Here is a 23844-nt window from a genome sequence, read left to right as displayed (position 1 = left end):
AAGCCAATCTTTTAGAAGATGTCAAGACACACAGCAAGAGATCATGATTTTGCAAACCAAGCACAGTTTTACAGGGTCAGTTCTTGGGTGAGAGACAGTTAAAATCCACAATTAGCACTAGGTTATTCAAATGATTTGCTGAACTTTCCTCTGTCTTATCAAGTGGCACAGCATTTCTTGGTGCAAGGTATGTTGAAGTAAGCATTTTCCAAAGACTGTCATTGTAAGCTTTTACTTTCTTCAGAATAAGACACTTAAACATACAGTTCTTGCCTCCCCAAATCTGTTCTTGAACAATACTTCCCACTCATTTACCCTGTACAGTGCTCCATTTATAACTAGAACAGCTGCCACATATCACCCACCTCAGCAAGCAGTGCCCCATCAGTAGCTCGCTCCTGCATCCACACAAAGAATAACTTTAAAAGCAGTGTAGTTTAAACTGCCTTTCAAACCCCGTTTGCTTTTTAGAGCAGCTTGTTAAACTGCACAAAACTCTCTTGTGAGTTTAGAGATTATGTCCCCCTTTTTATGCATTTGATCATGCAATCAGTCTGGAAAGGAAGTGTCATCCTGTCAATTAACAGGCCTTGAAACTTTGCCTTCAGTTAAGCACAAACAGCCCCATAACTGAGCCCTACAGACAGCAGATCTGCCAGCAAATACTTTTTTTTCTTTTAGATGCTGCTGCAAACATTCTAGAAAGGTTATACCTTGTCATTCAAGCAATAAAAGCATGCTTGGACACAAAAAAAGAAGTGAGCTGAAAAATAAATTGTACTTGCACCCACCATCCTACTACCTGCCTGTTTTACCCTGCACTAGGAAACATCTAGGCATACTACACATAAATATTGTCAAATTGGAATACATCTTCATCTGCAAAGATGATCTAGCAGTGCAAGACTTCTTTGCTAAATAACATCTCTCAATAGTCAAGTTACACTTTGCTTTATTTCATGTTATTAATCTTTGCTTCCACCTCCTTGGACCACCCTAAGGGAGTCTTCTCCATTATGTTCTTCAAATACTTGTGGATAATAATATCTCCCACTTAGACACTGTTTAGCCAAGTTTCATGCATTTCTTTTCATCTTCTTTCCCTCATAAATCAATCCCTTCAGCCTCTCAGCATTCTTGCTGCTCTTCCCTGAACTTCTTCCAAAGTACTGGCATCTTTCAGCAACTGAGGAACTTCCAATTGCATGCTGTACTCTAGATGTGCATTTTGTACTCTAAAGAAAGATAATTATGTCTTTTCAAGAAATATTAATGCTCTAAGCCTGAAATAAATCTAAATCGAGAATTTCATTATTTTGTTTTTTTTTCCAGAATGGATAGTAACTATCCCTGTTCCACAAAGCAGAGGAGCAGAGAGAAGTATCTGACTTATTGCTGCACACAAGCAGTGCCAGAGTAGGAAACAGATCCACTTTCTGCCATTCCCAGCCAGGTTTGCCAAGTTTCAGCCCACAGATGATATAAGACAAAGCTCCCAGGCTATTCTATAGCAAACACGAGCCATTTCCAAGAGAGTACAGAAGAACACTTGGGGAGCCCAACACTTGCTCGTGTGAGCAGGTGTTGTTGGTACAAGTGGGACCATGCAGCACCCTAAGATGGTCTATTATTATCTTTAGTAGTCAGGACACAAATCTCTAACACATCTCCCTGAATTTTAGTGCCATGGAGAGGTGTGCTTCTAAAACCAGCCACCAGCTATCATCAGGTCAACTAGCTGAACAAACTAACTCAGTTCTAGTGGTTGACTGGTTTTAAATATGAGAGGACTGATGGATTCCAGGCTGAGGCAGTACAAGGCAGTTTTCAGCCTGGACATTTCCTTTCCTTCCCTCTCATTTCCTGATACATTTCTGAAGGAATCACAGAAAAATGACCTTTAAAAATTTTAAAAAAGGTCTACCCAAAAAAAAACATTAAAGAGACTGTATGAGAGGAGACAAGGATTAAGAATGGGGTGGGGGTAAGGGAAAGAGAAGTCTGACCAGTTAAATTAAAAAAAAACCCAACTCACAATCAGGGTGCAGACACATTAAAAAAGCAACACTGATCTAACAAAGGAATGTGAACTGCAGTTGACTCAAGCAGTATCACAGCAATGGCCCTCCCCCTACATACAAATCTCTGAACTCTTAAAGAGACAGGTTTTTAGGCTCTTTCCAATTCGGTGCTTCTTTTCTTTGATACCCTCAACCTGACTTAATTTAACTTACTGCTTTTTCTTTCCAGACAACAAGAGCACCCAAGCTTGACCCAGACTAAAGCAAAGCAAACTAAGTTGTATTATTCTGCCTACCTTAGAGAGGTATTAAATTCTAGCATTCTGCCACATATTCTTCTCACTGAAAGAACAAACCATAAAGGGTCCTCTGTTTCAAGGTCTGCTGTTAAACATCTGATGAGTGTAACCAAGATTAGATAATGAACACCTTGGTGAAAGGTATCATTTCTTCCCACTAACTTAATGGACAGAGCAAAATGCCATTATCTAAATCTATATACAATTTTCTTAATGTAACTGCTGGTTCACAATTACAGTTCCTGCTTAAATCCACAAGGGTGCCAGAGACTCCTTATAAGGCCTCTCTCTGTCCTAGGAAGAACCATTTCCTCCATCCAAAAAAGTTGAAATGACAAGGTAAATGCCATCCTCCTGTTCTTTCTATACATCAGATTTTTGCCTCTGGAAGAGAAAGTTACTAGGAACATTACATAATTACATTTTTAAGCAAGACACCATCTTGATTTTCAGCTCTAAGGTCATCTATGCATAATTTCATTGCCTACCTGAAGGCACCTCAGTGAATCCCCCAAATCTTTTCTATACCAGAAAACTGAAGTGTGCTTGCTAGTTAGGCTCTCAAGACCTATTTGCAAAATCTAGCACTTGGTTACAAAACCAGAAGTACAGGTAAGATAGAACAAATGAGATATTTCATATAGTCAGAAATTCTTATCCTGTAATAGAAGTAGAAAGGAAACTTGCAGAGGGTCAATATTAGAGCAATTGCATCACACTCTAAATGGATAGTCCATCTTCTACAAGGAATTAGGAAACTTCATCTTTCTCTGAAAATCAATGGCTATGTTGACTGTTTGCTGCCACAGAACATTGTAATTTCTTTTCTCCACTCGTTCAATAGAAGTAATCTTGCTCATCTCCCTAAGAGGGTGGGGGATTAACTAGTGACAAATTCGCTGAAGACAAAACAGAAATACAAAAGTACTGCCTGGTATCCTTAAAATATTCTCCTGCAATCTGAGTTAAATGCAACACCTATTATTGCCTTCTGAAAAGTCTCAGAACTATTCTCCTGCCTTAAAAGGAGGAGGAAAAATACCCCCAGTAAATGACACTTATAAACTCTAGCACCGATAATTTCCCACGCTCTAACCTAAGGAGGCATAATTCCTTCCTGTAATTCACCAAGGATGAAAAATAAAGTCATATATAATACTATAAAACCAAGAGACACAAGCAATAAAAAAAACTCTCAAGATATCCAAAACCCCATTTATCAAGCTGTTTTTGCTTGAAGGCAAGTTAGGTAATAACATGCAGAACAGAGCCAATTTAAGAAACTTGCATCCAATATACTATATTTAATAAGCAGCTACAGGTAAAAATGATTGCAGGTTTGCTTTCTTTTATTTGTTCAGAAGGGCTCTGGTGCAAATCATACATACATTAAGAAGGGAGAGATTACCACAAACCTCTATGGGCACAGCAGGATTTCTGTGTTAGTGCCACTCAGCAAGAAGTTATTTTGAGACCTGAGTTTTTTGACACAGGGGATGTGGCTTCAGGCCATTCGGTGTCACACTGTCAGTCACAGCCACCATCATGAAATTAAGAAGAGGTACAGTCCCCACCAGATCACTGCTCCAACTGGACATGAGCTGATTTCAAAACTTCAGGAGATTACTGGTAGCACTTCACCTTGCAATATGAAAAGATCCTCTACACTGGAGATTAGTATTTTTAACTGCTAAGCACCTACCTGGAATTCGGATTTTAAATTTACCACTTTGTCCAAAACCACCGTCTATTATTCCATCTTCTCCCGTAGACAGTTTCACTTTCAGACCCACAAAAATCTGGATGTTTGTTTCCTTTTTAAACAATGAACGACCAATCACACTGTAATCATCCATCACCTGCAAAAAAAAATTGGATTCATAACTCTACAAGCTAAAGTGACAACAAATTATCCATGGTACATGCTAAGTTTGGCAACTTCTACCACTCCACCTTTGACAAACCATTTACTCCCACAGGAGCAAAACTCTGGGTGAGTTATCTAAACTGCTGAGTTTAATTTGTGTCTAAAACCATAGAAGATTTTATGAACTAACACACTTCTGCTTCTACCTCCCTTATCAAAATATAAGAATAATAAAACCTACATCAGAACATGCTGTAAAGATCAGTTAATTAAAATGTTTTTTCTGCCTTGAAACCTTTGCATGAAAGTTACTGAAGTACCTATGCTGACAAAAAGTTTATTCCATTGTTTATTCTGCAGCTAAGTACATTATCACCTACATAAACATTCTTTCTCTTAGCTCCAGACCTGCATTCCAACAGCTCCACTTCCAAAGAAATGACAAAGCTTCTAAACAGAGCCTTTTAAATACTCACCTTTACATACATATTGATTTGTTAAACCAAGAGCCTTATGACCACTGTATCCAATTTTAATTTCAAGGTTTGTAACCCAGTGGGAAGAACCATTCCAAGTTGAATTGTTAATTAAGCTATCAGGAACAAGAGGCAGCGAGGTTGGTAGGTAAGGCAAGATAAACAACCCTCCCTCAGGCATTACAAAGTATAAGGTGCAGTCAAGTGAGCCTAATCCTGTAGGTGTGAATATCCTTGTACACCCAATGCCTGCAGTTACTCTACCTTGTAGATGCAGAAAGAACATTTATTTATCAGAGTAAATATGAGGATATTACCTCAATCTTTCCAAGGTTATTTTCTGTGGTAAAAGTTGCAGCTCTTCTTCACATCTCAGAAACCATTTTTAGATACATCTAAGGGTTGCAAAGACCAAAGTGACTTAGAACAGTAAAGAATTGCAATCAGTTCTGAACACTCCCCTTTACTCAGTTTAAATGAACTCAAAATATTGATGACTCAAAATCTCACCGGTTTATTAAGCAATTGTCCTTCCCTGAAGCCTCCTCCATAAACTATAATGAATATACAGACTCAAATCCCTAGGATTGTTATTACTTTGTTACATATATATCCCTCCATTTTAGTGCCAATCTCAGTATGGCAGTAAATCTAGCATCAGAAATTTCATTTTTGTTTTATTTTAAACAGAACTTACTTGCTCAGCTATAAGCAGACTTGAAAGGGCTGTGCAGTATTAGAGAGCACTGGCAGGACCTCTCCCTGTCCCAGACCAGGCGCAGAATGAGAAATATCTACAGCCCTTCTTGCTTCTGTCACGTGGAGATGACAGCAAGACAGGCAGCTCTGTTCTGGGTGCAGCCAAGGCTGTAGGCAGAAACGCCTCAACAACACTCAGTGCCCAAACTCTTCATCTTTCCCCAAAAGGACACATTTATGGTTTTTTGTTGTGTCTGTCCTCTCCCTCTGCTTCAAAATAGCTTCTGAACCATTGATGGCAATATCACTGCTTGGCAACATTCTGGCTTAAATGCAAAACTCAGTCATGTCTTTTCCTAGAGCCCCTGATAACAGGTGGAAGTTGAGAGGGGAGATAAGCTTTCAGGCACCCTTGCCTTTCTTTAGCTTGACTAGAATAAAAAGAAGCTGTTAATTCCAACCTGAAGAAGCACTCACATTCTCAAAATTTTTACCAGTTACAGTGCCTGAAGAAATTAAAATGTTACTTCATCCTATAAATCTTTTATTCCTAAAACAAGAATTTTAAAACTGTTCATCCCTCTCGTCCACTGCTGGCCCTGTGTTTGAAATACAGAAGGTACAATATGCTCCAGGGAGGATCTCTAATATACCTATTATTTTTGCAGTTATCCCTCAAATGGCACAGGAAGCCAACTTTAAAGGCCAACATCTTTCTAAACATATTTTATTTTTCCAAGAGCACTTCAAAGTTATCTTTAACTTAATTAAAAATGGAATTACAGGATGAGCAATCCTACTAGGCTAGCATGGCTCAGTTTAGAGCCTCCCCAGCAAGGTTATCAGAAAAAACTCCAGTGACTCCTATGAACAAGTGTTACAGGCATTGAGTACCTTAGAGTACACCAGCAATGATAACCTTTAACTGAATACTAGAACAGAAACAAAATCTATCAGCATTTAGCATTTAGTTATGCCACACTCACACCTTTGAATTAAATACTCCTTATCTTTTATAAAGAAAGGTGCTTTTTAGGGTCTTGCTCTTGTACATTCAGTATAGGAGAGTAACCAATGCACCATTCTTTTCACTCTAATGGTCACAGAATCACAAGGTTGGAACAGAACTCTAAGATTGAGTCCAAGCCATACCCTAACACCACCTCAACTAAACCATGGCACTGAGTGCCACATCCAGTCTTTTTTTAAACACATCCAGAGATGGTGACTCCAGAACCTCCCTCGGCAGACAATTCCTGTACTTTATCACCCTTTCTGTAAAAACTTTTTTCCTAATATCCAACTTGTATTTCCCTTGGCACAGCTTAAGACTGCGTCCTCTGGTTCTGTCAGTTGCTGCCTGGAGAAAGAGACCACCCCACCTGAGCACAGTCAGGAAGTTGTAGAGGGTCATCAGGTCACCTCCGAGTCTCCTTTTCTCCAGGCTGAGCACCCCCAGCTCCCTCAGCCATTCCTCACAGGGTTTGTGTTCCCAGCCCCTCACCAGCCTCGTTGCCTCCTCTGGACACCCTCAAGCATCTCAGCATCCTTCCCAAACTGAGGGGCCAGAGCTGGACACAGCACTCGAGGTGTGACCTCACCAGTGCTGAGTGCAGGAGAGGAATGACCTCCCTGCTCCTGTGGCCACACTGTTCCTGATACAGGCCAGGAGCCACTGGCCTTCCTGGCCACCAGAACACACTGCTGGCTCGTGTTCAGCTGCTGTTAGCCAGTACCCCCAGGTCCTTTTCCACCTGAGCACTGTCCAGCCATGCCGTCCTCAGCCTGTAACACTGCAGGCAGTTATTATTTTGTGACGAAAATGCAAGACTCAGCACTTGGACTTAATAAACTTCATTTTATTGGACTCTGCCCATCCATCCAACCATTCTAGGTCTCCCTGCAGAGCCCTCCTACCTTCCAAAAGACCAACACACTCTCCCAGCTTAGTGTCATCTGCAAATTTTCTAATGATAGACTCGATCCCTTAATCCATGTCATCAATAAAAACATTAAACAGAGCTGGTCCCAGCACAGAGCCCTGAGGGGCACCACTGGCGACTGTCCCCAGCTGGATGCAGCACCATTCACCACCACTCTCTAGGCCTGGCCATCCAGCCAGTTCTTAACTCAACTTAAAAAAAAAAAAAAAAAAAAAAAATCCCTCATTTAACCAATGAATATATTCTGTAGGTATCACCATGATTCCTTTGGCATCTCTACAGGCCATTAGAAACAAAAACACTTTAGTGGTGCTAAGATAATAAGTGATCAGTGACTTTCCTGACTGGCTGTTTGGAATAAAACCTCTATGACCTGAAGTGTCTGTCTCATACACTAAATACTACACACCCCATCCTGTGCCATCCATGCCCTCCAGTGAGCCCATCAGCAATTTATCCCTGACAAAGACAAAATAACTAGAGAATGCCTGTCCTAACAGGAACTAAGATAACTGGATCAGTCTTTGCAATAAAATAAATGAGTGTAGCAAAGAATTGCTATGAAGGAAAGCTAATTTTCTCAATTTTAAGATCGCATTAGAAAAAAATAAAAGAAAAATTATATTTTTGGTTTAGCTTTGCTTTGTAAAAATTGAGAGAAATACACGTTGTTCTTTCTAACTGAAACTCAACACTTCCAATTACTTTACCAGCAATTTACCTCAAATCATGGGATTTTAAGTTAATCCCCTTTGAGTTCTCAGAACATCTACAATGGCAATCACTTTGCCTATTAGCTGAACAGCCTTTCGGGAGAGCTTTCTGCTTTTCTCACAAACACTTTTTCTTTTGGTATAAAATATTATGAACTTACAAAGCCAAACTCCACAAAGACAGTAAGGGATCCGCAGTCTGCTCTGAAGCAGCAGCAAGGGGCCTAGCAATGAGGGCAGACTAATTTTATTAACTTCAGGGAAACTTCAAAAAGCTTTAGGGCTTTAATGCCAGACAGAGACGACCCCAAAAGTCAGTTTAAGTGCTGCATAAACAAAGGATTAGGGCAAGAAAAAGCTGAAGGCTCCTTGCATTTCTTGTTTATATTGTCATATGACCTAGTAGGAGTGGGAGAGGGCTGCCTCTCTGACTTTAATCCCCCATGGTGTACAGTGGCGTTTCAGTTCACTGACCTACATTACGATAATATTTTTTTAAATTTATGGGCAGAGGTGCAGTATCAAACTCACTTAAGGACATTTAAGAAAGAAAAGGGGCAGGACGGGAAAAATACCCAGAAGAGAAATTTTCTGGCTGGTATAGTCTCCCCCTCTCACTTAGGTTAGATCAGCAGCTTAGAAAAGGATTTCAAGTTCAAAGGGAATGTCTCTGTTACTCTTGTTTTATGGCTTAGACCAGAGGACACAATAGCACTGAGTTTATGAAATATCCCTTCCCACTTGGCTTTTGTGTTTGCACAAAAAAAAGTAAACAGTGCTTTATAACCGTAGGTGAAGTATGTGCATCTCTGGCACATAACCCGTGTGCTGAAACCAAGAAGTTAGCGTAAAAAAATAACCAACTTGCACCCCTCATCTCTTCAGTACTTACCCTGCCTTAGACTGCAAAACCACAGTTCGCATTATGTGCTGGAATTCAGTGCAAACCATAGTATTAGCTCCAAGAAAAAACAACTCCAGGATGCCCCTTTGAGCAGGACAGCAAGTTCTACTGTCCAGCCTGTTAAACAACCCTCCATTTTAGGATAATTTAGAAATTACTGTTATCTGAACACCCTCTCAAACAATCGATTACACATATTTTGAGAGCAAATATCTCTCATCTCTTAATGTACCTGTAGGAAAAAAAAAATGGATCAGAACAGAAACACGAGGAAACAAAGTGGTGCCAGTATGACAGGGAAATAAGGAAAGGCTTAAGACAAAGTAAAAACACTGCATATTAAATACTAGAAAAGATACAGAAAAAAGAGAAGGAATAGCCTTTTCTGATTTAATAAAAAGTTACATGAGTTTAGAAAGAAATTATTTTAAGGGCCTAAGGATTGTTCTCAGCAAACTGATAAAAGGTTCATTGAAACTAAAGCAGAAAAACAACAGGAGAGAAAAAAGAACAAGAAGAACCTATGACTAATAGTGAAAATACAAAGCATTTTTATAACTTTTTTGTACGTCAGAAAAAGTACACTTGAGACATCTTCATCATGATCAGTGACAACTCATTTATTTCTAGAAAACAGTTTCAAGTACTTTCCATCTCTGTGTCAGAAATGGGAATATTTTTGAGGCTGCAAATTCCTGTTCTTTTAAAACAAGGTTTTATGCATTGAGAAAATGATGGTACATGAGGCCACAAAAAGGGTGAAGGAGAAAAGAACTGAGAGGATTGCTCCAATGACCAAGTTTCCGGGTTTTTTTTATTCTACAAAGACTTCTAGCTTATAGCTGGTTACTGAGGACTAGCTGAACAACTTTGTACAAAGAAAGAATGATTTGGGCAGTCACAGCTTTTTGTCAAGAGCTTACTTACAGCAGCATAAAGACTTTTCTTTCTGCAACTCCCTCCAGCACTAGAAGCCTTCAGCTTCACATCTCATTACTGCTGTTTTAATATTAACATCACCACATATCCATTAACTTGGTTTTCAGAGGTTTGTCCCATCTTTCACCAGCCTATGTTTCTTATATCCAAAAAACATTTTCCTTTTCTCTGCCTTTCTGAGTAAAGGGACAATTGAGTTTGGAAACATTTAACAGGCAGCCATTCACTGAGCCCTTCACTTTGCTGAGCATTGTGCCACCACTAGAACCTGATAAAACCTTGCATGGCAGCAAAAAAAAGGAGTGATGAGTACTGAATCAGGACAACGAGTGAGAGGTCTACAACCAGACTGCTCTAGGTTCTAAATACTCAACACCTCCCCATCAGAATTCACCAGGCACATACAAGGTTTCAACAGGACACTGTTCATTCATTATGCACCTTTATAGTGCAAGTTTCCTTCACCTCTGTTTAAAGCTTACAAGAGTTGAATCCCAAAACAAACACGGGCACTGAATTCTGACATGGTCTGAATGAAAACATTAGTTTTACCAAGTGAGAAGAAACTGGTTCATATAATTATTTTATTTTTTATTAATCTATATTGCTTTCCCATTATATGGAAAAAGCAACATTAACAGATATGGGAAAGTGGAGGCTCAAGACATCCTGCATCCTACACCATCCATCTCCACACCAACCAGCCCTGGCTTGCAACACAGATTAAAAATGTTGTGATCCTTACTATCCAAGAAAAAAAAAAAAAAAAAAAAAACCAAAACCACAAGCTGTTCTGTAGACAAGATGGTATATACAGGTCTTGACCTGGCTCTGTAAGCGTGGCACAGAGAGGACTGCCAAGCTGAAGATGGCTGCTCTTCCTGGAGAAGGTTCTGAGCAGCTAGGAGGATTGCTGGTAGTACCTCCATGACTTAAAAACACACAGGCAATTTCTTAACTATTTTAAAGTATTTTTAACTGTGGTGATCTCGGGTTCTTAAATCCTAAACATCCAAAAGGAGACATCAGTGGGACATGGCAAGTTTCATTTGGAACATTGCATAGACTTGACATATAGCAGGAGATCAGCTACAAGCCACAGTAAATTAAATTTCTTTCTAAAGGAAACTGCCCACAAATAGCTTGAGGAGGGCAGGGGGAATGAAGAGCAGAGGCTTACAAAATCCTCACTAGAAGAAGGCAACAAGGACAGAACAGGCCTGGAAAGAGCTGCCTGAAGCAACTGATGCTGAGGAAGAAGAGGGAACTGTCTCTGACAGACTTGCATTCCCCTCTCAAGACATTCAAATACCCTAAGTCTGTCCCCTCCTCTGAGGTTCTCCAACTCCAGTGTGTGGATCTGCTGTCCAAAGCCACCTCCTCTACCAGGTAACAGCCTCCTTCTGCCATTTGGCTACCAAGGTTTGTGCTATCAAGCCACACAAGCCTGTGCTACACTGGATGTTTACAAGTGCAGCCCCAGTGAAGGTGCACAGTAAAGGGATGGCCATGCTTCAGCAATATGGAGGTTCAGTTTTACTTCATCTTTTGACTTTAAAAATACCTAGGAAATTAAATAACTTAGGTTTTATATAAATGTAAGTTGCAGAATTGGACACTTAAGTTAAGAAATGCCAGATGTCCATACAGTCTTATCCCTGTTCCTCTTTGATATGCTCCATGATATAGTCTTAACATGACCACATCCAAAAAAATTTCAGAGGAACCTTGCCTTATTAAGTGCATGGGGTAGAGGCACAGGGGAACAGAATTAATGTTGCATAAGCAACTGTAAATCTGGTATTTCCTAACTTTCAAGTTCTTGATTTTGCAACCTAAGCAACATTCTTAATTTATTTTTGTATCCAATAAATAAAACGGTGTATTGGTTGCCTTGCTGACAAACTGATTCCCCCACAGGTGACTGTTACACAACCTCAGAAAAATCAAGACCAGCTGTCCACACACTTGCAAGACTCAAAAGCATGTCTGCATTTTAAATTTAATAATGTAAATAATAACCATAGGTGTTACTCAAACCTTGCAAAATTCTACTACCCAGTCACATGGAGTAAGCCATTCTTTTGCTGGTGAGTGAACAAAACTTTTTTTTCCTATGGGTAAGAAGGAAGATTCTGCAACTTACCTGGTACACTTTTATGACCAATTTATTGTAGTATGTTAATCCGTATACTGAGTTAGAAAATGTTGGGAAGCATCACCATCCTTTTCTCAGCATTGTTTAGCAGATATGGTATTTCTGTTTAATGGGCAGTAAGCCCTCCCTTTTCCCTTCCCCCACTAAGCTTCTTGAACTCTTTTACTCAAAAACTAAACAAAAGCCAATAAATAAATGCATCTTTTATACTCCTATTTAACAGTGCATTTTAACTAGTGAATGTGCTGTGCACTTTTATTCACCTGATTGCCTTCATCTCTGTATTATTACTGTATTTAGCATACCATCAGCAGCCAAGCAGAACCAAACAAACTCATGCTCAGACTTCAAAGCAGGAAAAATAGTAATTGTGGCGTCTGCATGTTTACAGCAGATGATGGAGTGACATCCACCACTTCACTTCTCCCAGCTAGAGTCCCAGAGGGTTCTACAGACAGCCCAGGTCACTGCTTGTACGTGCAGGCAGCACTTCATCAGATTTCAGAGTGTGGACTGGTTGCTCACACTGTGCCCCTATCAGTCTGCAAACCTCACCTCAGTCACCCAGGAAGCACCTGACTGATGCAGGATTTACTTGCTATGCCCCTGGCACTGCGCTGTCACTGTAAGAAAATCAGCAGATGCAACATTAGGTCTAGTAAGAGAATGAAACGTCCTGCACCTAGAAATAAGTTAGACAGAAGTAGAATTTGGTATATTTTAATTATCTTCATTCATAGCAGCACTATGCAACCACTCAACAGAAAATTTAAGGGAGAGTATTTCTTTCACACATACTTTGAAAACAGTCTATAGGAACAACTCTAAATTAAATTCTGGTATTACAGATATCTGGAAAGGATTAAGTGAAAAAAGTACCAGTGTTGTTTATAAATGATCCACTACCCAGGAATCTTTCCAGACAGGGATACTCTGGTGCTCCTATACTACTGACCTACTGCCTCTCCAAGCAAAGGTAACACCACAGAACTGCTCTCATCCCTTAAATGAATCACATCAGATGCTCCTATTCACTCATGGGCAAGTCCATTTTTCCTCCTTTGCACACTCCTTCAGTAGTGTGGTTACATGTGTAGCTGAGCTCCTACAAATTTGGTGTGTGCTCAATAACTAAATGTGCTGTTTCCACTCAAAACTGCTGCTTTTGAAAATGTCTAGTTCCCCAATGGACAGTCTGGGTCACTGATGGTCATCAACAAATTTAATACCATTTTCTCACAGTTCCTGTAGCTGCTTACTGGCACTCATCTCCACAAAATCCTATCCTTCTTCTGAAAGGCCAGAAAGATCTTTGAAGTGACGGTGACAAAGACCTTCCCTTTGACCACTCAGGTAATGTACATGCTCTGACAAAGCTCTTCCTATCCTGCTGGAAGAAGAGGAAAGAACCCAACACTTTTAAAAGATGTGAAAGATAAGCTTTCTCTCTTCCATTCAGGCTTCAGAAGAGATGCCCTGATAAAGATCTTGATATCTTACCTTGCTTTCACTTCTTGCTCTTGTAACAATGTGTTTCTCCTTGGGGACACTTAGATCACACCAATATGCAAACAGTTAGCAACATGTTGTTATTAAACAACAGGCATCCCTAGAAACGAAGCATGCTGGCTACATGATGGCCTCAGCCCCCAGGAGAAGTCTGGGCACAACAAGAAAATGGGTACAACAAGAAAAGTCACTATCCAGCAACCCAGCAACCCACAAAAGTGTGAACAAAGTAGCTATGAACAAAACAAGGACATCATGCACCATGATTGCCACCAAGCAAAGCTGAAAGAGCAAATAATGAGAAAGAGACATTATAAACTTTGGTATAGAGAATTAATTCTTCTCATTGACAGAGGAACAATGATAAAGTATCTCTATAAAGGACAAGCTGATTATGACAGCAAAGCATTCTGCTACACTTACAATGAGAAACTGTTCCAGTTAACACATGTATATTTTTCACTACACAAGCCTGAAAATGCAGAAGATGCAGCTCACACTGCAAGACAGACTTTTCCTCCTCCTTTGTTTCTGTCACAGAGCTATGGATTTATGAGTACCCATGACAATAGGACCCTGTGGCAACCATCCTAAGATAAAGCCTGCTTGTGCAAACATTTTCAAAACAGGCAGAATATCTGAGTCATGCAGGAAAGCATGATGCACTCCTACGGTTCACCTTTCGCTTGAAACTCTGCACTCAACCCGTACGTTCATGGAAGACAAAGAGCAAATAATGTGACAAATATAAAGGATTTACTCCAGGAACTGAGTAACTGCTTCATGAGTCAGACTGGAATTAACCTGCAAGGCTACATAGAAGTTAAATTCAAAGAAGGCAATTTAGAGATGATGTCAGTATTAATACAAGTCTCTCTGCCCACAGAACTATGAAGAGCTGAACACTGTCTCCAGAAGCACAAGACCAAGGACAACAGGTGCTGTTTAGCTTTGTAATTTGTCTCCAACTCCAGGAACTGCTGACCTGCTGCAGTTCAGCAAGCCCACATCCTCCACCAGCACTGAATGCCAAATCAATGGGACAAAACCTCCTTCACACTCATTTGCCCTTTTTCCACCAAAATTCCCACATTACCCTCCTTAGAGCTGCACTGGGGCTCACAATAGCATTCTCTTTTACCTTTTTATCAGTACAAGCCACTTGTTGCCAGCCTAGCTTTTTCCTATTGAAAGCACGCTTGTCAGGCAGCCAAGGGTTGTCGAAAATAAAATTTCCAGAGGGCAACAGTCTCTGACTCCATGTAACCACACCCAAAAGATGCTCTTGACAGAAACTTCCTCCCAGTGAAGTTCTCCCCTCTCTGCAAGAGAAAGCTGGACTAGGATTTCATACTGGTTTTGAAACCATTAAGCAAATACAAACCTCTGCTACCACCCTCTTAGTTCTGATGAAATAGCATATTTTTATTTTCCTTAAAACTCACCATACTTAAACATAAAAAACCCCTTGTGGTCTAAAGTAAAATAGAGCATTCACACATTTTAGTTACAGCTCAAAAATATCAAATGGTATAACACCAGATAAATACCATTACTGCAGTAGACTCGTGCAACGTTTTCATAACCAAGATACAATCCCAGCACCTCCATTTCATCGACTAAACTGCACCTCAGACAACACCAACTTCTCATACACTAATTTGTCATAAATCACAGTAATACTTATTCCTCTTTACTCTCCTTCTCCCCAGAAAAATCAGTAGATGAATAAGCAATGATGCACTACAGACAGGTAAGTACAGAGATTTTGATGAGCAACAGTAGTCAAGTTTGATTCTTTCTCTCCCAGTGCTCCATTCCATCTTGGTATTAGAGAAGTAAGATACCAAAAGGGAAAAGTGATCAGTAAAAAATGCAATGACAGCGTACTTGAATTTTTGTAGACTATTTTCCATCACTTGATGAGAAAAAACAGGAAGCTCAGGCATGAAATTTCAGTAAAGTGTACTACTTGAACACTGTTTGCTAGCTTAAGTATGATTTTTTTAAAATACTGTGTAGTAAATACCATATTTTCCATGGATTCGATTTCTATGTGAAACAAGAAAAATGTCACACTTCCTTGTGGAGAGACAAAGAATGTTGGAGAATAAATATTCTTGTTGTATTAAAAAAATAAAATAAACCTTACAGTCCAGAAGGGTGCTATGCACAAGGGGCACACAAGAAAAATACTGTGATGCTGAAACGTAATGAATTTACAGTTCTTACTATTCCATCAGCACTCAAAGTAATCAGAATAGGAACAAAAAGCCAAATCATAAATGCCTGATTTCTCCTGGGTAAACTGGTAGTTAAACTGCAGGGAATTTATTTTAATTCCAGCAGCAAGCAGGGGGGCTTGGGAGACTCCACATCAGATTAGCAGCAATGTTTTACAAATGGGCACTGTGGAATTGCCCTGCATCCCTGCTCTGGAAGCATGTTTCCATCACGAGGGGACGTTACATGCCCTGCCTCCCTCTCTCCCAGCCTTTCAGGAAGCTATGAAGCTAATTTTCCCCAGCAGTATTCTCTGAAGGAAAAGTTCACTTCTTGTGAAGGTAACATGTATTTTTTAATTATTATTATTATTTTATGCCTCCCCAGGGAAGGTGAGGAGGGGGGAAGCTTCCTTGCTCAACACAGAAAGAAATTTTCCTGTATCAGTGCCAAGAATAGACACCCTAAATTCAGCGATCCTAATCTCAAGCCATCCATCAGCAGCAGGGTGGGACCAGCTGATTCAAGTTTTCTATTAGCTGGTGACTTTGTGTACTAAAATAAGTCTCTGTACCACCCAATTGTTCCTGCTGCTGTGCTCTGCACAGACCTGACCAGCAGCTACCTCGGCTGTAAGTACTTCCCCAGCAGGCACTTTATACCTGGCACCATCCTCTTCCCACCAACCCTTCCAAGTCCCTGAGTACTCCTGGGACTTTACACCATGAGCCTTTCCTGCTGTGTTTGCTCCATCATCCCTTCATCATGCATAGGGAAAATGCCAGCTCCAAGTATCTGCAGTACCACAGGATGTGGGTACAAACAAAGCTGTGATGGCAATTGTCCCTGTACAGGACCAATTAGTATCCACACACACAGCAATCAAGGCACAGATACAGGGCACACTGTGGCACAAAGGCAGGATAAAATAATACACCTCCCTGATCCACATTTTAAAAAGCACAGGAAGATAGAACAGTTCACTAACATAGCCTAATAAATTATTCTGTTGGTCAAATATTAAATAAAGCATGTTCATTGGTTTTTGTTTGGGCCAGAAAATAAAGTATGTGTAATTGATTAATGTTATTCCATTATTTACATAGTAAAAATCAAGAGCAGAATATATAAATTGGCAAACAGTTTGAAAATAACACCAAATAAAACCAATTAAAATTGTATGACCAGGGCTAACAGCAAACTGTCAACCCCAACAGACAACTCACACAGTTGGTACTTTGCAAGTTTTTAAGTGCCATAGATCAGTGCCAGGTACTGAGAACAACAATAAAGAATGTGAGACCAGTTCCCCCCAGGGGAGAAAGGCATCTGTCTCCATGGCTCACACAATTGTTATTGTAAGCCAGGTCTCACTGGATCCTGGCAGCATGGGCCTTGCACAAGTGTATCAATCTTTAGCCAAGATAAAGGCAAAAGTTCCATGAGTTCAGAAAGCTCCTGAGTGCCACAGGAATGATGGACACACGTATTTGGTCTAGAGCTGCTCTGCAGCTCCGAGCCAGAACACGCTGCACTCCTGGTTCTAATTCAGTGCCTCCATCAGCCAGAGAGAAAGGCAGCTGGGCATGTCAAACAAAGGAGACAATACACCTGCTACCAAAATTGTGAAGAGTGACCACAGGGTTTGGGTGTTTCAGATAACTCATATAAACCAAGAAAAATTCAGAAAGCTACAGACAGCCCCCTCCTAACTACCTGCCTTTCTAGTGACAAAACTGGCATTCAAAAAACCAACACAATGTCATAGGTCTGTCATTCTTTGAAATAAAAGGCCTCTGTGAAAATATGAGTTTCTCCTTTGAATTTTCTTTTTTTTAAAGAGCTAAAAACTCAATAGAAACATCAGGAAAAAAAGGGAAGAAATATGAACCAGCTATTTGTCAATTAATTTTGAAGGACCTCACTAATCATGCCCTAGCAGGGATATTCCTACTATTAAATTAGTAAAGCAAACAAACAATATTCAAGGAGTCTGCATTATACATAGCAAACACAGTATCATGTGCCAAGTGTTTAGTCTCATATATCAAATTAAGGAGCGATATTATGCAATCCTCAACTTGGCTTTATGGAATTTTAAAAAGAAGAATGCTAAACATTTTCTTCAAACAATGAAGTTTTGATTTAGGAAAATCAAAAGAGTTCTTTACCCAATATTTAATAGATCACCTATCATACCAATACATCAAGTAAATAAATGCTGATGTTTGAATCAACTTTGTTCACTAAGGGGTAAACAAGTTATTTATACATTGTACATCTCCACCTAAACCCATCATTATGGAAAATTCCACTATGCAATGTATCCACACGTGGTTCTCCACTGCTGACTGGAGGGTAACCACCACCAAGCCAAACCTATGCCAGCAATGTAACTCCAACCACTACAGACAGTGCAGCTCTCCAATTCCAATGGCAGGGTACAAACAAATCCCCTTTCATTGTCACTGTAGCTGCTCCAAACTCCTCCAGAAAGCATCTCTGTTTTCTGCTACACTGAGATGGGTCAAATACAAACCCTACAGCAGATGATGATAATTATCATTACCTGTGTGACATAGAAGTAACATTCATTAGGCATGGCTTAAGTTCTCCACATCATGAACCTGATTCCAACTACAACATGTTACCTCTTGTAAGGCATCCTGTAGGAAATTTCTTTTTGCTTACTAAAATAAATGCTTCTATTAAAATGTAAAGATAAAAAATAAAAATTATTTGTGTTATTTAACCAAATGCTGCTTTGTTTTCACTGTTTTTACATTTTCAATGTACTGCAGACTGTGTAAATACATCAGTGGAAACCTGGAAGTTTTAGGAAGGTGCACAAAGCCAGTCTCTGGGAGGAACTCACTGATCAGACTCCAAAAGGATCAGTGCAAAACCAGCACCAAATTACTCACCACTGGATTGCACTGAATAAACCAGTCACTTTTAAACAGTGATTTCTGTTTGCAAGCAGACCAGATGTAATACACTAGGTAACACAGACATTAGAAAAACCTGTGTAAGGGCTCTGGAACATAGCAGTGACAGTTCTGCAGCCCACCAACATGTACAGGACAAATATTCCCAGTTCCCATATATAGTGTAGAGAGACAGCTTACCCTTTCTACCTGTCCTTCTTTGTGCTTCTGTTTGTACACTTTCAGCTTTGGAAGGAAAGTCTCTGTGTAGTTCTTGTCTTCCATGCCTTGGAGCAGTACCCCATGGAATGCCAGCCTGCAGGTATTGGCATGAATATCTGTATCCAGCTTAGAGCCAATCACAAGGCACAGTTTAGGACAAGTGACTGGTTTTTCAAACTCCAGCAAAGCCCACTGTTGTTTTGGGAGCTGGACTTCTCCTGCCTGGTCATTTTCTTTGTTCTCCTCTGAAGAAACTGAGTCCTTGGACAAATATTGCTCTTGATAAAGATAATCCTTTTCAAAATCAAAAACATTTTCTTGAATTTCTTCATTGAAGTTAGCAGGGGCTGGACTGAAAAACATCACTCTTCCCATAACTGTCTCATGACCGACTGTAATGTGGAACTTGGCCTTAGTCTGAAGAGCTCCTCGAAAATATGGAATTTTCTTCAAGGAAATTATGGCAGCGTGGATGGTGTGAAGTGAATCTGGGGTGCAAATCAGGCCTCGTTCCAGCAGTTTGGGATCAAACTGGGTCACGCAGACACCTACTCTGTCACCCTGCATTGCATAAGTCACAGGCGTATGGAACATCTGCATGGACTTGACCCTCTTTGTCACCTATGGATGAAAGGAGAACAAAAAGAATGAAACAATTAATTGCACATGAGTTCATCATAAGCACTCATATGCTTATGTCACATGGTATCTGCTTATATTGTGATCTATCCACCACACGTGATACCCTGCTGTCTTGTAAGACAACTGACCTTCTAGAAGAGTCCACAACTCAAAAAGTAGAAGGCCAATAGTCTGAGAAATACATCACTTAAAACTACCACATATTTGAGCCCCCTAGCTTATTCTGTTCATGAGACTGAAGATTATCATGATCACAATTGTTGATATTTACATCATCTGTGCTGCAGTACCCACAATACTATCTGCAAATAATGAGATATACCCACACCATGAAATAGCTTAAATATACCCTTGAGCATCTGCAGCATCAAAAGTATAGCACTATAATATCCATTCATGCACCTATGTGTCTGCTTTCCCATCCCTTCCATGAAAATCCTTTCACACACTTCTTTGACATGGTTGAATAAACTGTAAAATGTGCAGAGCAAAAAAAACTTGTATTTGCACAGCACTAAGCACAATGAACTCTCATGAACCATCACTACAAAATAATCAGTAACACAAAAGCCCACCCTTTCCTAGTCTATAGTATTCCACAGACTAAAAAAGAAAATCCTCAAAGCTTTCTTAGGAAGTTTTGAATGCTCATGAACATACAGCTAGCACTGCTGTCACTAAAATGTGGGGCTCCATATCTCAGGAATATTGTAGGAAAACTGAAACACCAATCATTACTTATATTAAAATTTCCTAGATGCTATCAAATTTTGGCCTTAACGTGCTTGCTATTGTATTACTTATTTGAAAGAGAGGAGACGAATTAAATAAGCTTTTAAAGATCAGTCTAGGCTCAGCTTGATGAGACTAAATGGGTTTAGTTTAACAAGGATTAATTTTTGGCTTTTTTCTTTTTCACTTCAGCAAACCTTCACCCTTAATAAGTACCCCCATCCTCTCAAGTTGAATGTAACTAAAAGATTTTTCTGGTAATATGTTTATGGTGCCACCTGTTGCATTCCTTCTAATGCTGTATGCTTGGATAGGTAATCATTCTGCTTCAAGTCCCTACACTAGATAGATTTTAATACTGAAATGATATCTTTGGCATTAAAAACAAATTATCTCCTAAATAAATATTATGTACTTGGACAAGAGTCCTTAGTAGAGAAAAGTTATACATAGCATTTCTGAAGGGCTGAAATCTCAACATTAAGATCCAAGAACTGAACTCTCCATGAGAATGCTCAATTCCAGAGGTAATTTTTTAGTATGCTTTTATCTACATGCAACAGATTATTCTGTGAATGTGCACAGAACAACAACATTGCTAGGACAGATCTCAACTCTCAGCATAATTTCTTCTTCTATCTCCCTTTACTTATCATCAATTCTACAGCTATCAAAAAGGCTCATGCCAAATGCTACTGTGCAACTCTCAGCATTCAAGCTTTTAGTTTCTTACTCAGCTGGAACTATTCTCAAATCAATCTCCAACCACTGCATGTCCCTTAGTAGCCCATCTTCTAATCCCAGCCCACCCATTTATCTTTTAACTCCTGAAAATAAAAAACCAAAGTATACCAGCACTGATGAAAAGAATTCCAAACCAAAGGACTGAACTCAGCAGAGCTGGGCTTCATCCTCAGATGTCACACAGCTTCAGAGCCCAGCATTTATGCTGGAAAATTCAGAACAGTCTAGGGAACTTAATTATTTTCATCACAGAGCTATTTACTCATTAATTCATACTACTGAAAATATCAGCTTTTTTCTGCATGGTAGCTGCAATGCATAAGTGGAAACAAAATTATGTTTTTCACATTCTCCTTTTTCACAGAGCCTGCTGGCCTGCATGGAGGACATCTCACTTGGCTCCAGATAATCTGTCTACGCCCATTTCCAACATCACCCAGAGAGGAACAAATCACAAAAACTTAGATCAAAATAGAAGAGCAGGTGAAAAGTCTATTGGCTGAACTAAAACCTTCAGTAACTGAAATATAAGGACGTCTCCAAATAAGTCAGCAATAAATGGACACAGGCAATATACATAAAGTGGTTTAAAAAAAAAAGAAAATCTAGCAGCTACATGCCTTCTGGAAAACAACAAAAATCCTGTATTCCTTTTGGAAATTATAATTATACAAATAACAATACCCACAAGCTTCACTACTATGAATATTGTTTGGGTTTCCTGATCCTCTGGCTGCTAACCAAAACCAAAAGAAACACCCTGTTACAGATTATAATGTTATTATTACAACATTTTTTAAATCAAATGCCACATCAATGCCTGTGAATTCTTGAAGAATTCTCAAAATATTATGAGAAGGAGATCCAGAGGTAAGTTCATGTAAGAGAAAAAACCCTCACTAAAAATGCCTGAACCAAAGTAGTTTGTCAAGATATTAACTAATGTCAAAGCAGACTTAAAAGGCCATTGTAAATACTTGGTAGTTTCAGTTTCAAGCATTTTTGGACTCAAATAAACATTCATTACCCCCTTTAGCTAAACCTCCCCAACAATACTAACCATGCAGATACATTGGAGAGAAACAATTTATCATTTACCTCCAGCTTTCAATTGACTTCCAAGATTGTATTTTTAAAAGCTGTAAGTAGAGGGGCTTGAATCACACCTTTCCCAAACCTTCCTTCTTCCATCCACTACCCCTCCCTAACCAGTTTCAATCATTCTATAGTTGTATCAGTAGTGATACAAGCAATGTTTAAGGATTTCAAGAAGAAAAATGAAACCTAAAAAACCCAAAGTTTTCTAAACATAAGTGTTTCAAAGACATTACAAGCACTACAAGAATGAAACTGTAGTATGAAAAGTACCAGCCCAAAGAATTTTGAAAGACTTCTGTGATTTCACATGTAGTAATACTGGCAATAAATCTTTCCTCTTCTACAACCATGGATGGGATCAATAAATTGGCAAGAACTAAGGAATCTTCCAGCACTGCCACTCCTCCAAACAGAACTGTAAGTAGAAGATGCAGAAGGGACCTGTCTAGTTTTCCATTTTAAATGAAGTCACAAGAACTTTATTATTAGTATTCCAGTGTATATAATTTTTTGGAGATTACTCACCTAAACAGATGAAATGAAAGTATTACAGAAACAATCTATGTTTATTAATATGAAATATCTTTTACAGAATTTAGATAACATTTAAGACTAAAAATTGTGATTAGAAAACACAATTGTGTCCATGTACTTAGAACACATATTGGCTTTTAATTAGGCATCCACAAAACTTTCCTCTGTGTTATGCCTACTCTCTTCTCTTAAATTAACTCAAATGACTAGGCACATCTGACATGCAGCTCAAACAGTGATCAGAAAGAGAATGAACAAGTACTTTTGAAATATTCACCTCACATGATTAACCTTTTTTCATTGTGATTTATAGCTCTCAACCACAGCATCCAGAGCTGGCCTGTATCACAGTATCAGCTGTGTTCTGCCACATTCCTCAGTGTTCACCTACATTAAACAATACACAATTGCAAAACATCACTTCCTGTGACAAAAGTCTGCTGTAATTCCTATGTGTAAGATAAACATTGCAGTGGAGTATAGACACAAAAGTATTTTCCAGTGTTGAATGAAGCTCCTGTTAATACATTTGCTCATGGTCTTCACAGTTTCAAATACCAGTTCAAGAACAGTTTGGATCCTGACTAATTATCTTTCATAAAACATTATCCTACTAATTGAAAACACATTGAAAATTTGCAGATTCATGTAAAGATCCACCTAACCGTGCCCCCCCCCCAACCCAAGCAGGTTATCTGTGCTGCCCAAAACTCTCAAGTCCTGCACATCATGCCTGTGCTCAGCCAGAGCTCTCAGAATCACCTGATTTCCCTTTAGCTGGGTCTGGCCTTCACACAGGTCTGCTTGTCCTCAGACACGAGCAGGAAATGCCACTGCATCACTCAACCTACTGAGAATCACCACTTATTCTGATCTATCCAGTACCCTGATTATTTAATCAGCCCATCTATATTGGCTGTAATTGGTTTCTATTATTGTATCAGAAGTTTCCATAAGCCTATCAGAGAAAGAACACATTCAAAGCCATTTCTTTTTCCACCACCTGTTCTCAGTGCCAGAACTGTCAAAGGAGCACACAGCACAGTATCTTAACTGACCATAAGGATAATGTTTGTAGGAACTAGGATCTGACCAGTACACAGAGTGTGGATTAGATCACCCAAAGTGAGTTGGAGTTGCATCTCCTTCAAAAGGTCAGACATGGAACCAGCAGAGAAGTGAATCAGGGAGTTG

General features: G+C 39.5%; 1 protein-coding gene across 6 annotated transcripts in view; it reads right to left on the bottom strand.

Moving 5' to 3' along the window:
• The window catches only part of EEFSEC (eukaryotic elongation factor, selenocysteine-tRNA specific), a 124142-nt gene that overhangs the window by 39367 nt on the left and 60931 nt on the right, over nt 1-23844 (bottom strand). For all 6 annotated transcript variants that reach the window (XM_021532192.3, XM_085590511.1, XM_085590514.1 and 3 more), the window contains 2 exons: nt 18880-19521; nt 4023-4179 (listed from right to left, as the gene is read on the bottom strand). In XM_021532192.3, the coding sequence (XP_021387867.1) occupies nt 4023-4179; nt 18880-19521 (799 nt within the window). The remainder of the gene's footprint in view (nt 1-4022; nt 4180-18879; nt 19522-23844) is intronic.

Source organism: Lonchura striata, chromosome 12, assembly GCF_050655825.1.
Source record: "Lonchura striata isolate lonStrDom1 chromosome 12, ASM5065582v1, whole genome shotgun sequence".
Taxonomy (NCBI): Eukaryota; Metazoa; Chordata; class Aves; order Passeriformes; family Estrildidae; genus Lonchura; species Lonchura striata.
Note: the sequence above shows the minus strand (reverse complement) of the source record. Positions and strands in the feature narration are given on the sequence as shown.